The following is a 15,938-nucleotide window of genomic DNA, read 5'->3' on the forward strand; positions in this document are numbered from 1 at the left end:
GGGGGCCGGGCTCCGCGCGCGGTGACCGCAGGAGACGCCGGTGAGTCACGTGAGGCGCGACCGTTACTGGCTACCTGCGCGAGCTGCTTCAATCCCCCCCTCACGCGCACCCACGGCAGACGGTGACCGCCCCCCGCTTCGTTGGCGTCGCTCGCTCGCCCGCCCGCCCGCCGGCACAGCTTCAGCAATGGGCGAAGACGACAAGGTAATCTGCAACGATGACTCGCCGGTCAAATACTTAACGCTGGAAGACGTGAAGTGTCACAATTCCTGCACGTCCACATGGCTCGTGATTCACGACAAAGTCTACGATGTCACCAAATTTCTGGACGAGGTGAGTTGACGTTTATCTCCAACCCCTCCCAACCCCACCCCCCCCACCCACCCCCAGCAACTAGGCCTCGGTCTCGGGTCCCGGTGCGGGTGGCCCTGACGATTGGCACCACCGGGGGAGAAGGAGGGGCCTCGCTCTGGCCGTTTGACTCCCGACCTGCGGTAACCTCACTCAACACGGGACAAAAAAGGGAGGTGTGCGGGTTCACGGGGGTCGGACCCAAATGGACGCGCGCGGAATCGCAACAGAAACAAAAGCCCCCCCCCTCCCCGCCCCCGCCCCGCATCACCCCTTTCGTGTGCGGCACTGCTTCTCTCGTCAGGACCCCCCCCCACCCCACCACCGTGGGAGTCCCGTAGCTCAGTGGTTAGAGCACTCGCTTTGCCAGCGAGAGACCCGAGTTCAATCCCCGGCAGGTCAGGGCCAAACCCTGGGCAAGTTTCCTTACTCCACAACACAGAGCCCCTACTAACAATCCCTCCAAAACCCCCCCGAAAAAACACAATCATAAATCGGTCATTTTCAATCCACGACTGTCTGCGGCGACGCCGCTGTGCGCAATCGGCCGCCGCGTTCGCCCACAAATATACAGTCAATTCACTTTACAGTGTGTGTTCTGTGAAGCGCTTTGGGACGTCCTCCCGCCGTGAAAAAGCGCCATATCAAATGCGAGGATTATTATTATTGTTATTATGTCGCCTTTTGCGACCTGCTCCCCTTTGTAAAGTTGGCGGTTGAAGCACGATGGCACTTGTTTTCCTTGCCTTGTTTTAGCAATGCCCTCATTTTATTCGATCGCCAACGGCAAAATGTTGGTTTGTAATCGATCATATGAGCGAAATGCAAATGTTGTCGTAAGAGGTTAGAACAGCAGCAGCAACAGCTTGCCACTTTTATAGCGCCCGCCACTCAAGAGCGCTTAACAGTTGGCAGAGCGTGACTCGGGGGGGGTGGTCTTTCAGTGGAAGGTTTTCAGGCAGGACTTGAAAAAAATTTGGGCCCCATAGTACGCTGGTATTTTTCCAGGGACTGTTATTTTTCTGTGACTGTTCTCCCACACAAATAGAATTGACATACAATGTCAAGTTTTAAGCAGCTTCTGTGAAGCCAATGATTTCTGAGAATGTTCTATGTGAAGTATTCTGACGTGCCTTTATGATGGGAGGAAATTTAGTCCTAAATTGTTTAGTCCTAATCCTAATCTTTTGTGTGGCGTGGTATGCATTGGCAAATAAAATGAAGTGACCTGATGTAATGTAATAAACCTATATGAAGATATATTTACACACAGTCACTGTCTTTCATGAGAACAGAGAGAAAGACATTAACTACTCACCACCTGGAGCATCCTGGAGGCTTTCACGAGCTCCACCTTAGAAAGATAAGAAAAGCTCTGTTCAACTAAATATTTAAAAATTGTACACTTTTAATTGTCTATTTTTGGTGGTTGATTTGTTAAAATGGAGGGTATGAAATTCTTAGCTTTCACGGTCTTTGAAATCACATATTTCAATTCTCTTTATCAGGAACATCAGATATAGAAAGGACATCTGCTCTCCCGTTTTTGAAAGAAATGAAAAATATGTTTTTTTTGGCCAGAACAAATGTTTTTAAGTATTGAAGTAGGAACCCAGTATAAGTTCTGTCCTTGGCTGGTTGTACATGAAACTGCTTATATCTGTGTTAATGCTGAGTCTAACCTTCAACTAAATTTTCAGTCGAAGGTTACATCATGTCCAAGTACATCAAAAACCATGACATTGAATTGGCAATAATAAGTAAGCAGTTTTATATCATCTTGTGCTTTCATTTATTGTGATCTATCTGAAGTAATGCAATAATAATCCTTGCATTTGATATAGCTCCTTTCATGTTGGGATGACGTCTCAAAGTGTTCCACAGGATTTACAGTAAAGTATAGTTACTGTAGTTGAAAGCAGCAGTCAATTTGTGCACTGCAATGTCCCACAAACAGCTTTGAAAATGAATTTTATCCGGGGGGGTTGTTGGCTAGGAAAGTAGGAGAAAATCCCTTCCCTTTTCAAATAGTGTCATGGTATCTATGAGACCGGCCTTGAAGGAGGCAAGGGAGGAAGCGAGGCAAAGGGACCGTGGGGTGGAGTTCCAGAGTGTGGGGGTAGAGAGGCTGAAAGCCCGGCCACCAATGGTCGGGCGGGAGACATGGAGCAGACTGGAGCCTGCTGAACGGAGGGAGCGGGCAGGTTGGTAGGGAGTCAGCAGGTCAGAGATGGCCTTGAAAGTGAGGACGAGGATCTTGAATTCGATCCTCTGGAGGATGGGGAGCCAGTGGAGTCGGGCGAGGGTGGGGGTGATGGGGTCACGGAGCCTGGTACGTGAGAGTACACGAGCTGCAGAGTTTTGGATGATCTGCACCTTGTGAAGGGAAGAGTTGGGAAGGCCGATGAGGAGGGAGTTCCCGTAGTCGAGCCTTGGTGTGACGAATGCGTGGGTGAGGGTTTCGGCAGCCTGAGGTGTGAGGCAGTGGCAGAGTCTGACAATGTTGCGGAGGTGGTGGTAGGCAGTGCCGGTCATGGCGCGGAGGTGGGAGAGAAAGGACAGTTCAGGGTCGAACAAGATACGCAGGTTCCTGACTGGCTTAGTGAGGTTGAGTTTAACATCTCATCTGAAGGTTGGCAACTCTGACAACTGAGTACTCAACAACCTCCTGACTTGTAGACGAGAGTGAAACTTGAAGAATAAACAGTGAGAATATAAATTAGCAGTATTAGTTTGTAGGACAGGTAACGGAGAGTTGTTTGGGGTTACTTGTGAATAGATTGCTATAACCATCAGCAAGTGTGAAGTGGCAATTAAGTGGAAAATCTTGGGGGTGTATAAGAAGTAATATTGAATTCATAAAAGATACTGGTCTGTTCTTGCACCTGGATTACTACTTTCAATTCTGGTCACTATTACAACTATATTCAAAGCCTTCAGATTGCCAGAAGCAAAAACAGGAGATAATTATTTAGTAAATGACAAAGAATTTAATTTTGAACCAACCAGGTAGATTACAGTTCTGTGTATTCCTCTGTAAATCTTTTGAGTTGTACAATCTTGTCCGATTATTTATTTGGTTCCATTCTGTAAGGTTCTATCATGTAGCATGTGTGCATTGTGTGTTCCACTGCTGTAATAAACAAAAATTCACATTACATACACACTTCAATTTACTTTTTTCCCCTTTTTCATTTTGTAGCATCCGGGTGGCGAAGAAGTACTCTTTGAGCAAGCAGGAGGTGACGCTACTGAAAGTTTTGAGGATGTGGGCCATTCATCTGATGCCAGAGAGATGCTGACACAGTATTGTATAGCAGAACTTGATCCGGTCAGTACAGAGCACGATCCATCTTTGCATTACGGATTTTCTAGCTTTCCTGTTCATGTTTACCAAACCTTTTTGCATAAATAATCACATCATTAATTAGTGTTGACAGAATGACTTCTAGTTAGCGCCATTGAAGACCATGTGCCTTTGATGTCCTTTACTGCGGTTGTAACTGATGAAATGTTAGGACAAAATGCAAGCAAAAGCAACTTCGAAGCCCACCTGAACACCTATCTTTTTGACTGTGCTTTTAGTCATCTTGCATGTTAAAACATTCCATGGCACAATTTTACAAGATAAGGGAGCTTTTTTCCAATGTCCTGGACAACAATATCACAGATAACATTAGTCATTTTACTTCAGGGTCCTGTGCAAATTGCCTGCCGCATTTGCCTACAAATAAGCGGGGTGGGGAGCGTACAGAGGAGTCCTTGATTCTACCATCTGTGCTGCGCTTTGCCAGCCAGCAAACACCCAGTACTTTCAGAGTACACTGACAAAGTGGAGCATGTAAAAGAAAGTGTCAGAGATCAGAAAAAAAAATTAGCTGAGACATGGTTGTAAGTTATATTACAACATGGGGATCAAAAGGAGTATTTTTTTAAAAAGTCTTTCTCCAGTAAAATACTGTAACTACAATTTACAATGGGCAGAATGCCCTTCTTCTGTGCCGTGAACATCTATGGTTCTGTACTAAAGTGCTGAAAGAATCTATCGTGCTTTGTGCATTTGGCTTGATTATTTAAGGTCTTTATGCCTTTTTTTTTCTTTAACAGGCTGATCGAAAAAAAGAAAATTCCAAGGTAAGGTAATAAATGGCAAGCGAGAACATCTAGTGAGAATCATGTGCTTATCAGCTCTTTAATAATAATAATAATCCTTGGATTTGATATAGCACTTTTCACGTCTTCTCGACGTCTCAAAGCGCTTCACAGAATAGAATGTAAAGTGAATCGAGCGTATATTTGTGGGCGAAACGCGGCAGCCAATTGCGCACAGCAGTGTCCCACAAACAGTCGTGGATTGAAGTGACCAATTTATTATTTTTTGTTTTGGAGGGATTATTATTAGGCGTGTGGAGTCAATTTAAAAGTAAACTTGCCCAAAGTTTTGCCCTGCCTGGAATTGAACCCAGGTGTCTCGCTTGCAAGGCAAGTGCTCTAACCACTGAGCTACAGGACTCCATGATCAAACAAAATCCAGATCAAACAAAATTACAACAACCACAACAATTTTTTTATGCATTCATGCCAGTGGCAATGCAGTGAAAACACTTTTTATTGATGTTTCTAATTTGGCAGAAAACAACCAATAACAGTTTTTTTGTCTCAGATCCCACTGGAAAATAAAAAAGATTCAACATTCATTCGCTTATTGCAAATAATTTAGATTGTCAATTTAAAAGAAGCATTCTATTTGAAAGTTATATAGTTCTGTCAATCTGAGACTGAGGCAGTCCCTTTGTGTACATATTCTGGCCTCAGCAATCTAGATCTGGAAGAAATTTATCTGACAAAGAACATAATTTTAGCGAGGAGAGATAACACACAAGTCCCTACACGACTCTCCCTCTCCATAAAGGCTGATTGCAACAACTACCCCAGCTAAATGAGCATAGATGTTTATGCAAATATGCTGTCTTTTGGCAACCTTTATTGTTCAGTGTGCCTCCTGCATTCTTGTACAAGTTGTTAATTTATGCACTATAAGATATAAAATGTGGTCATTAAGTTTTAATTTAATCTTGGTTTTCTCGTGTATGCTTGAATGTCTCTATCTGGATTTATGATAGTGTTAGAACCGTTCCACTGAATGCTGTTAGTTTGACATGTTCTTGGTTCTCAATCAGTTGCGTGAAGCATTTTGAGATGTCCTCCCAAAATAAAATACATTCTTATAAAAAGGCAAGAATAAGAACAGCAATTTATATTTATAAGTTACAAGACCCAAGTATTAATATGTTTTTTGTTTCTTGTTCTCCTACAGGATGTTTTAATCACCACATCATCAAGCCATTCCAGGTATAGTACATTTCAAACTTTATCTGTAGACTTGCATGAGTTTAAGGCGTATGACAAGTCCTGTGGAGTCCTGTAGCTTACTGGTTAGAGCACTCGCTTTGCAAGCGAGAGACCTGAGTTCAATTCCAGGCAGAGGGCGAAACCTTGGGCAAGTTTTCTTACTCCACACACAGCCTAATAATAATCCTTCCAAAAACAATAATAAATTGGTCATTTTCAATCTACGACTGTTTGTGGGACATTGCTGTGCACAATTGGCTGCTGTGTTTGCCCACAAATATACAGTCAATTCACTTTACAGTGTGTTCTGTAAAGCGCTTTGGGACGTCCTCCCGATGTGAAAAGCGCTATATCAAATGCAAGGATTATTATTATTATTAAAGGTCAATAACATACCAGAACATTTGTTTTATTTTCCAGTTGGTGGACAAATTGGCTGATCCCTGCCTTAGCAGCTGCTGTTGTTGGCCTCATGTATCGCTTCTACTTAGTGGAGACCAAAACCTCATCCTGAAGCATTTAGTTTGGGGGGAGGGTCTTGATGGGGTGTGCCTACTCGTTCATATTTCGTTGTTCCTCTTTGTCTTCAAATAATGTTTATATCAAATATTGGAAGCGCAATACTATACAATTATGTGCTTAAATTTGACTGAACACCTGCTGGGACTTCATTGTGATCATTGTTTTCTATTCCTTACACAAAATAGTATAGTAATTTGTCAGTTTTACAGTATAAATCTTCAGCAATGAGAAGTATATAATGTTTAGTGCTTTTATTTGGAACAGATTCCCCCCCCTCCCCATTTCTGACTTCCAACAAAAAGAGAAACACATCAAAGTTCACCTTTGAATAAACAGCTATTTTACAATACAGTATCAACAAACTGTTTGTAACACTGGTGCTGCATGTTTTCTGTTTTGAATCTCTGGCAAACACTTGGTTCTTGGCTACAATACAATTTTGTGTGTGTGTGTGTATATATATATATATATTGTCCTATTTGAAGTTCAATCCCAAACTTCTCTCTTACCTTTCACCCTCCTCCCCCACCCCCCCCCCGCTACCCCCCACCCCCAAACAAATAAAGTAACTGACGACACTGGCAGAGATTTACTTTAAAGAAATCATAGATCTTGATGAACATGTAGTTTATGATGTTGATCTGTAGTTTGTTGAACAACTAAGACTTAACTGAATGTTAAATTTAAGCGTCACTCTTATGCATGTTCCCAAATAGAATAGTTTTCAGAAATGATCCCAGGCTAGTGGTGAGTAGAGTAGCAATAGGCCTTCAGAATTCTACCCAACCAGAGTGCTTTCTTTAAAGATTTCTTTAAAAAGTTCTGTAAATTAACCTACATTTGGAAATAAAAGGTTAAACATTTTTAAAATCACATTGGTGATGCACAAGGTGATGGTGATCTCGTGGAATTTACAGAAAACAAGAATAATTATTAATTGACAAAACAATTTCCATCATGAATATGTAGTTGATGGTAATTTCAAAACAGAATCCCTTTGATTTTGCCAGTTTTTTTTCCTGCTATTCCTGAAGGTAAATTTGACTTTACATTTGACTGGCGATAATCCAGTTACAGACAAATATTAATGTGAATTGAAAGCGCTTGGCTAATTTGGGCAATGAAGTACTTGATTGTCTGAAGTTGAGAGGTGTGTGTACGTTTAAGACCCATTGACTAAATTGAGTTGGTTTACCAGTTTTTTGATATGCTGTAGTATGGAGGTGGTTCGGTAGGAGACGAAAGGATAAATAATTCAACTTGTCCTGCTTTAAAATCACCTCCTAGTAATTGATTGCAGGTCGTGATCACTGAGTATCTATCTGATAGTCTAATCTGTTCCACTTTTTTTACTAAAAGAATCTAAAAGTTCTAGGAGATAGCAAATATAATAAAATTACTTTATTATAGTCATTGATGATTAATGTGGAACTTTCAATCCAACTGTAACGGTTATCTTGATGGTATGTTACCTCACAAAAAAGTACAGAAAGAAAGATTTATTTAGAGGGTGCTATAGGGATTAAAGGATGAAAGTGACGTGTCTGTAAGCAATAGAGAAAAAAAAATCCTAAATTTAAAAATAAACTTGGATTCGTTGCTTGCAGTAGTGTATAATTTTCCAATGTGTGTTCCTACCATTAGTGTTTCTGTATTAGTCCGGCACGGTTCAGTGAGACACGTTTAAAAATATGCATGTGTGCATGCACATATAAGTGTGACTAATTGTAGTATTCTTTTCAGCATTTTGGGTCAATTGTCAATCTTAAGACTTGTTGAGGTTTTAACTGAATATTTAAATAGATTTTTTTGATCCAACCTATGTAAGCTAAAAGAGGTGTAATTGGTCTTTTTAAAAAAAAAACAAGCTCTTTGTATTGCTTATCCATCTAGGTAAGATTAATATTTTAAATGTGCTTGCTCAAGTTAAAAATACTGAGATGTTAAAGATGAAAAATGTGAACTAATGTCTAATGTGCTGTATCAAAAATTTAAATGAGGGCAAATTCAAATGAGTTCCAGTAATAATAATATCAATGATTTGTACTGTTTGAATTGACTATCTTTTGATAACTAAAGCTGAGTTGATAAAGTTTCAAAAATGCATTTTGTGAAGTTCATTTAAGTGGTGTTCTTTCTCCTTTTACAATGTTTTCAATAAATCCTGCTAATAAAATTATTCCAGTAACTTTTGTGTTGTGCCTACACAGTACCATTTAAAACCTTCTCTGCAATACTGATGAGTCTTAAAGGCAAGAAAATGAAGTGTATTGTAAATTATATTTTTTGACCAAAATTAATTGGCTTCTGTGTGTGCTGCGACTGACACAATATTGGACCTCCAATGAGCCATTTCTAACACGATGGAGACGTGATTACAAAAGCTCAGTTGAGAAAAGAGAAAAAAAACTTCTTGCAGTTAATGCAATCCACTAAATCTATATATTTTTTAAAAAAGATGTATTTTCTATCTTTTCTCCGGTCCTACAGCAATGCTACTAATAAGCTGTCCACTAGGTGGTGCATGAGTGGATGATTGAGAAGACTCGTCCAGGAATTCTCCATCTCTGCCTGTGACAGAAAGTATCCTGCACCGTTGCTCTACCACTGAAGGGTTTTTTTTGGCAATTCTGAGCAAGTAACATAGCGAATAGCGATTGTAAATCATCACTTCTTGAATTCAAGACTGCTGTCACAAAGGAAACTTGTTTTGTCAATCGTAGCACGTCGAGCAAGTCAGTTAATTTTGGTTTAAAAATATAATTTACAATACCCTTAAGAATGAGTTCAAGTAGGCCAAGGCCTATATCATTTATCTTGCATCTCTCTTGTAACCTACTGTGGTACTGAGGCTATTCTGATCAGTAAAGTCTCAAATCCATCCATGATTGTTGTGCAACGTTGCTGTGCGCAATTGGCTGCCGCGTTTCGCCCACAAAGTACAGTTAATTCAACAACTTGGATTTATGTAGCGCCCTCCACGCCGGACGGAGTCTCAGAGCGCTTCACAGTAACGGATCCCGGGACCGAGCCAGAGGGAGGGGGGAGGAAGGTGACCAAAGGCACGGTCGAAAAGAAAAGTCTTCAGCAGAGACCTGAAAATAGAGAGGGAGCGAGGCGAAGTGAGTGAGGAAGGGAGTTCCAGAGCCTCGGGGTATAGTGGCTGAAGGCACGGTCGCCGATGGTGGAGCGGGGGACGAGGAGGAGGCCAGACCCGGAGGAACGAAGGCAACGGGTACTGTTTTGAGGAGAGAGGAGGTCAGAGAGTTCGGGGCGGGTGCAGAGGAGCGCAGGGACTTGGAACGACAAGGAGGGTGAGGATCTTTACAGTTGTACCTTTACACTGTACAGTGTAATCCTGGGAAGCGCTCTGGGACGTCTCGGGAGATGCGGTCGGGCGCTCTTTTATCAAATGCAAGGACTGTTGTTGTTGGATTTGGCTCTGCCTTTGGTTTCCTGTTTACCTTTCATTCTTTCTCCTCCCTCCCTCCTTCCTTCCTTTGCATCCATCCATCCATCCTTCCTTCCTTTGCATCCATCCATCCATCCTTCCTTCCTTTGCATCCATCCATCCATCCCACTCTACCGACCTGCCCCTTCCTCTGCACCTGAATCCCCAGCCACCCACCAATCAATCTCCCTTCCTGCTTTGGGTCAGGGTGTTGACTTGAGCAGAGGAGGAAAGGGGGTGGTGGGGGGGTGGAGTGATGATGATGATAGTGGGCTGGCTGCGCAGGCGCAGACCCAGACACCGCGCAGGGGGCGGGGCCGGCCGGTGGGCAATCGGGGTTGCGCGCGTCGCGTCGAGTCGGCTCGAGCCGTCCGAGCTGACGGGTAACGCGCGCGCGCGCGTGCGTGCGCGTGCGTACACGCCCACGCACGCGCACGCACGCACGCCCTCCTTCCCCACCGCACACACACAAACACACACACACAGAGTCATGTACGCACACATTACACACAACACAACACCGGGGTTGGTTCTCTCTCTCCAGTTCACTTCGCCCAAACCACCCGACAGATAAGACGGACACACACACTCGCCCGCTCACACCCTCGCTCTGAGCCGGGGGCAGACGCTTTAAAACGCACGCGCGCGTGCGACCGTTTATTTTATTATAACACACACGTTTTTATATATAATACACACACACATATAGATAGAGAGAGAGAGAGAGTGGGGGAGAGAGAGAGGTAGATATCGAGAGGGTGGGAAAGCGGAAGGCAGGCAGTGCGAGGAGGGAGATTTTCATTGTGTTTTGACGATCCTTCAGAGAGAGAGAGAGAAAAAAAAATCAGCGGTTGATTTGAGAACAAGAAGGAGAGGGATTTGAAGGGACTCCGCCTCTCTCTCTCTCCCTCTCTCCCCTCCTCCCTTTCTATCCCTCATTCCCCCGAGCGATGCCCTCTGATTTCATATCGCTCCTCAGCGCCGACTTGGATCTCAATTCGCCCAAGAGTTTGTACTCCAAAGGTAAGGCGGCGCTTTAACCTCAAAGACATTTCTCTCGTGCCGTCGCCAGCGCCAACCGTCGTTTTTTGAACCCCTTTCCTCCCCCCCCATCCCCCCCCACCCCATACACCCACACACACCCCCATACACCCACACACCCCCATACACACACCCACACCCCCACACACACACACCCACACCCCCCCCACACACACACACCCATACACACACACCCACACCCCCCCCACACACACACCCATACACCCACACACACCCATACACACACACACCCACCCCCCCCCACACACACACACCCATACACCCACACACACACCCATACACACCCCCACACACACCCCACACACACACCCATACACCCCCCCACACACACACACCCACACACACACATACACCCCCACACACACACACAGGCTCTAAGCTAAATTTATTTGGAGAGAGGGAGCTTTATTTTCATTATGTATATGTATACATATATATATTGTGTGTGTGTGTTTATGTGCGCGTATATATACATATGTGTGTGTGTGTCCGTATTTTTTGTTAAGGCCGTGAGGTTTGGTGGAAGGGGGTTTGATTCATCGTATGGTTTATTTCTCTCCTTTTTTTTTGCTTCTTTCCTGGTTTCCCCCCTCCCTTTTTTTTTAGTCAGTGCGCGTGAAGCAAATTAAAATTGATATCGTGATTTATTATTGTTTTTATCACTCCCCCCCCCACCCCACCCACCCCACACAAACACAGAGAGAGAGAGAGAGAGGAGAGAGAGGGAGGGAGGAAGAAGTGGGAGGATGCAAATTTCTGTTTGGGTGAATTCGACCCTTTCCCTCCCTCCCTCGGTGTTCGACCCAACTTTGGACGTGCAAAAGTGCTTTGATTGACGGCCTAATCCACCCTTCGAGGGGGGGAGTCGGCTCCGAGTGAGCCGTCATTCGGGAAGACGGGGCTTGGGGGAGCACGAGGCGCCAATGGCGGGCGTTGAGAGGCAACGCTTTCCTTTTGAAACGAAAGTTAGGTCGACAAGACGTGTTTACGTCTCTCTCTCTCTGTGTGTGTGTGTCTGTGTGTGTGTATATATATGTTTTGTACAGAGCACTTGGAACCAGTGCTGCAAAACAAAACAACAACAAAAAAAAACACCGGCACGGTTTGCACTGAGAGAGCACAGCCCGTTTCCTGTGCGATCTGATCCCGGCCAATAATCCTCCACATAACATTTTGTCGTCGTCGTCGTCGTCGTCCCGACTCGCAACAGCACCGGGTTACTAAGGGCGGGTGGGAACCCGGAACAGCGAGACGACAGCCGAGGAGGGGTGTAAGTACCCGCTGGGCCCACCCCTCTTTACAGACCCGCGCACTCGCAAGAGCCCTCCAACCCCCCACTCCCCCACACACCCTCACACTGACCATTAACCTGGGTACAGCCATACAGACCCGAGCCTCCTGCTGCCTGGCCCCAGTGTGCACCCTTCTCAGCCCGACCCCAGGACCCCGGTGGGGGGGGGGGGAGGGAGGAGGGGGGTGGGAGGTGGAGACGTTGACACTTCCTTCAGGTGTCACTTGGAATTCTGGCATAAAAGTGGAATTCCGGCACCAAGACCCACGGTACACGGCCGTGTGCCACACGTGGTGAGCGTCTCGGGTGTTGCTCGCAATGATTTTGCATGAAAAGGTGAGAGAGAATGTATACGTGCGTTGGACTGCAACTGTTGACTCCGCAAGACTTGGTGGATTCGGGAAAAACCTGACCCAACCTGTTTTTAATTCAGCCCGCACCACTTCCAGCTCCGGAATCTTTTAACATTATTTTTATGACAGTGATATCTGTCAGGCATTTTGCCAATCTGAATGATTGCCAGGAGGCTGACACAAGATCTGGAGAAGCATCAGGAAGTGTGATCAGCTTCACACACAACTCCGAGACACAAGTTCACTTCGCCCTCTTCTCCCTCATACACAGCTCAACGCAGAGAAAATATTAGAGCTCCATCATTAAATGCAGAACCTGACGCGCTCAAACAATTCAAGTGATTATTGTCATGGTTTATAATCCTTCGAATTCCTTCGTAAAATGTTAACTTTGATAACGCACGTGATCCCTTTTTTAAAATTGTGATCTATTTTCCCTTTATGGTCCAGGTTGACACTCCAATGTAATGCTGGGAAGTACTGAATTTTAGAGGTAACCTCCTTCAGATCAGGTGTTAAACTGAGGTACTGCCTGTTCAGGTGGACGTTAAAGATAGCACTATTCAAAAATAAAGTAAGGAGTTTCCCACATTGTACTGGTCAACAATTTCCCCCCCCAGGTAAAATTGGTAATTTACCTGATAGCTGTTTGTGGGTAATTGTCGTGCACAAATTGGTTGCCACATTTTTCCACAAATACAATCACTACACTTTACAGTAGATCCTGTGAAGTGCTTTGAAACATTTCAACGATATGATCAAGTGCTACACCAAATGCAAGTATCATCTTAGAAGCTTGTAGTAATAACATTTTATTATTTGAAGCCTATGATGGAATCATTGCAGACACTGGTCAATGTTATTGAAATGTATCTTTTTCAGAATCAATTGGATACTGGATTGCGTATTTGATTCTGCATTGGAAGACTGGGATTTGAATTGTGACTTCTTCAATTTGAAAGCACTACATTCTAATGTTCTATGTAGTTAATCATACCCAATTATAAGAAAGTACATAAATTGTTAATTGCTAGTTGCAAGGCAACTTCACAAATTTATGCAAAATGCCTGTCTGAGCTTAATGTGGAAGCTTGATTGACTAGATTTTATTTTCTCTGCTATAGTTCTATCTTGATCTAGAGACATCCAGTCTGTAACCTTGCAGTTATTCTCCTTTAACGTAGCAATATTCCTGCTTACATGGAAGAGTATTCGGTGCAAACATTTGAGAGCAAAATTTGCTGGGCACGCGATAACAAAGGGGAGGGGCAGGTTACTAAGGAACAGAACCAAGCCAGTGTGTGATAATATGTGTTTAAAAATAGTTTATGGTACAAGATTAGACTAGTTGTCACTTTGTGCGTAGTAGTAAAATGATTGCCGTATCTGATTTCCGGGACCGTCATGTAAGATGTTGTATGTAAATAGTAGTCAGCTATCTACTCTTCATTCATTGCCTTATTTAAAACAAAATCAGTGCTGCTGCTTCCTTAGTGGCTGTCAGTTACACTGCAATTCAATACAAAGATTGAACAAAATTTATCTTAAGTTTTCTGTTAAGAAATACTTTGAAGTATGTTGATTTTAATGAGTAAACCTAAAAGTAAAGTGATGCAAAAATATTAGTGTTACTTCATCTGTATTGACAAACATTTGTTTGGGGCATTAAACCTGCTATTTAGGGAAACAGGAATGTTTTTGTACATAAAATATTTGTTTGGAAGAAATGTTATCAAAGAAAATTAGTTTGATAACTTTCTTTTGAAAATTAATGTTCCAGATATTGATGTTCTTTGAAATGAGAACAGAATATCCCCTGCATACATTTGAATCTTCCCAAAAGTATGCAGTGTGTTACTCTTTCACCCTGTGTAACGCTACCCACACATCTTTGATACAATATCAACCCTCTTTGGTTACAGTAATTTTATATATGGTACTTATAAAGTGCAAAACCACAACCTCACATTCAGTAACTTTATTGTGGTATTGATAAGTAGATGTAATGTTGGTAATGGTTATTGCAAAAACAGGGTTGGCAGTTAAAATATTGTGCAAATTGTACTGCTACTGTTTTTTAAAATATTTTTGTACCCAGTTGGGTAGGTGGTGCACATAAAGCCCATTTTGGTTTGTATTTTTGTGCAGGTTTGAGTACAAGATGTTGCTCCAAAAATATAGTTTCTGAATTTGTTGATTTTGTTCAAGTTTCAATAGGTCCTTGTACCTTCTGGAGAAATCGTTTTGTAGAGTGGGTGCCAGCATGTTGTACAAAACGTGTGCATTAACATAGCTTCTTCAAGTGCTTTACAGTACACCATTGAACTCTGAATGGAAATAGCTGAAGTACAGCCAAAGAGCTTTTTTCAGTTTTGGCAGTGTTCCAGAAATAGTATGCTGCTGCCACCACCACCACATGCTGTTGTCAATTGATTTAAATTCCAGCTTCAGAAGGATTAACATCTACAATTGAAATCATAAAAACCTGAAGGCTATTTAAAAAAACAAAAAAACTATAAGCCAGTTCTTTAGAGAGCTGTAATTTATAATCCTTGATGTTTTAATAGGTTTTAATTATGTTATTTTTCTGTTTGCTGGATGTAACCAGCCTGTCTCCTGGGAGTGTTTACTTTTTTTATTGGTCTAGCTCCAGAGGTTTTTGAAGAACAATATTTTAACCTTTTAACATAGAAAAGACAGACAGTTGCCAGACTTGTGTACAGGGTTAAAAGGCAAGGGCAACTCGTGCATCCAGATTAGATTAACTACAGGCTTGCTAGATTGCTGTTGTTATCCATTTTAGTTTTCTAGCTACAAAAATGACCATAACCTGAGATTCACTGATTTACAGTTTAACTTTTGCTGAGAAAAAATAAGTTGCACTTGCATAGCACCCTTCATATATGGCATTTCAGTGTACTTCATAATGAGAGAATGGGAGCCTGATCAGAGTGGGAGATGGGGAAGAAGAGAGGAGGTGACTGAAGACAATATTTACAATAAAATCACCATAAATATAAAATCAGGATTTGTAGCAGTTTTGAAGGATTGATCAAACCTCTCTTTAAACAGCTGCTGTTTCAGATATCCAGGAAGTGGCATAGTTAGTGTGCAAAAAGATTTTTTCAGGTAAAAAAGGAATATTTGGAAATTAACCATGGAAAGAAGTCATTCAATATTTAAATGAGTGCTTGCTTTGGACAAATTTCATTGAAAGTGGTAGTTAGATAAATTTGTGCTTTGGGTTGTTCTCCCAACGTGAAGTTGCTATATAAATGTGTATTGTATTTTATTTATACTAACAAACAATATAACTTTTGCGTCTGTTTCAAATGAGCACCTCTAAGCAAACAGTAGGCAAAAAGTATCAGTTCACATTCACACTGCAATAGTAATAGAACTTGTATCTTCAGTAGTTCCAAAGGAAAAGACTAGGTGTAGTATGTGTGCAATTGATGCATCATTTTTTTGGAGTGCTTTTTTAAAACCAGAACCTTTGTTCACAATGCATTGCTAGTGAAGAATTAAGCAATGCAGTTAACATATTCTCAAAAT

The 15,938-nt window shown here is 42.6% G+C and overlaps 2 protein-coding genes across 2 annotated transcripts in view; both read left to right on the top strand.

The window, feature by feature from the left end:
• The first annotated feature begins 14 nt into the window (after positions 1 to 14).
• Positions 15 to 6,306, top strand: LOC103175973 (cytochrome b5). The gene is made up of 5 exons (XM_042340249.1): positions 15 to 334; positions 3,555 to 3,683; positions 4,460 to 4,486; positions 5,670 to 5,704; positions 6,125 to 6,306. The coding sequence occupies exons 1-5, from the start codon at positions 188 to 190 to the stop codon at positions 6,216 to 6,218; spliced, it is 432 nt and encodes a 143-aa protein (XP_042196183.1). The 5' UTR covers positions 15 to 187; the 3' UTR covers positions 6,219 to 6,306.
• Positions 6,307 to 10,386: 4,080 nt separating this feature from the next.
• The window catches only part of nfat5b (nuclear factor of activated T cells 5b), a 46,853-nt gene continuing 41,301 nt past the window's right edge, over positions 10,387 to 15,938 (top strand). Inside the window, exon 1 of the mRNA XM_007889293.2 lies at positions 10,387 to 10,700. Within this exon, the coding sequence (XP_007887484.1) occupies positions 10,628 to 10,700 (73 nt within the window). The 5' untranslated portion in view covers positions 10,387 to 10,627. The remainder of the gene's footprint in view (positions 10,701 to 15,938) is intronic.

Source organism: Callorhinchus milii, unplaced genomic scaffold (genome assembly GCF_018977255.1).
Source record: "Callorhinchus milii isolate IMCB2004 unplaced genomic scaffold, IMCB_Cmil_1.0 Scaffold14, whole genome shotgun sequence".
In the NCBI taxonomy this organism is placed as follows: domain Eukaryota; kingdom Metazoa; phylum Chordata; class Chondrichthyes; order Chimaeriformes; family Callorhinchidae; genus Callorhinchus; species Callorhinchus milii.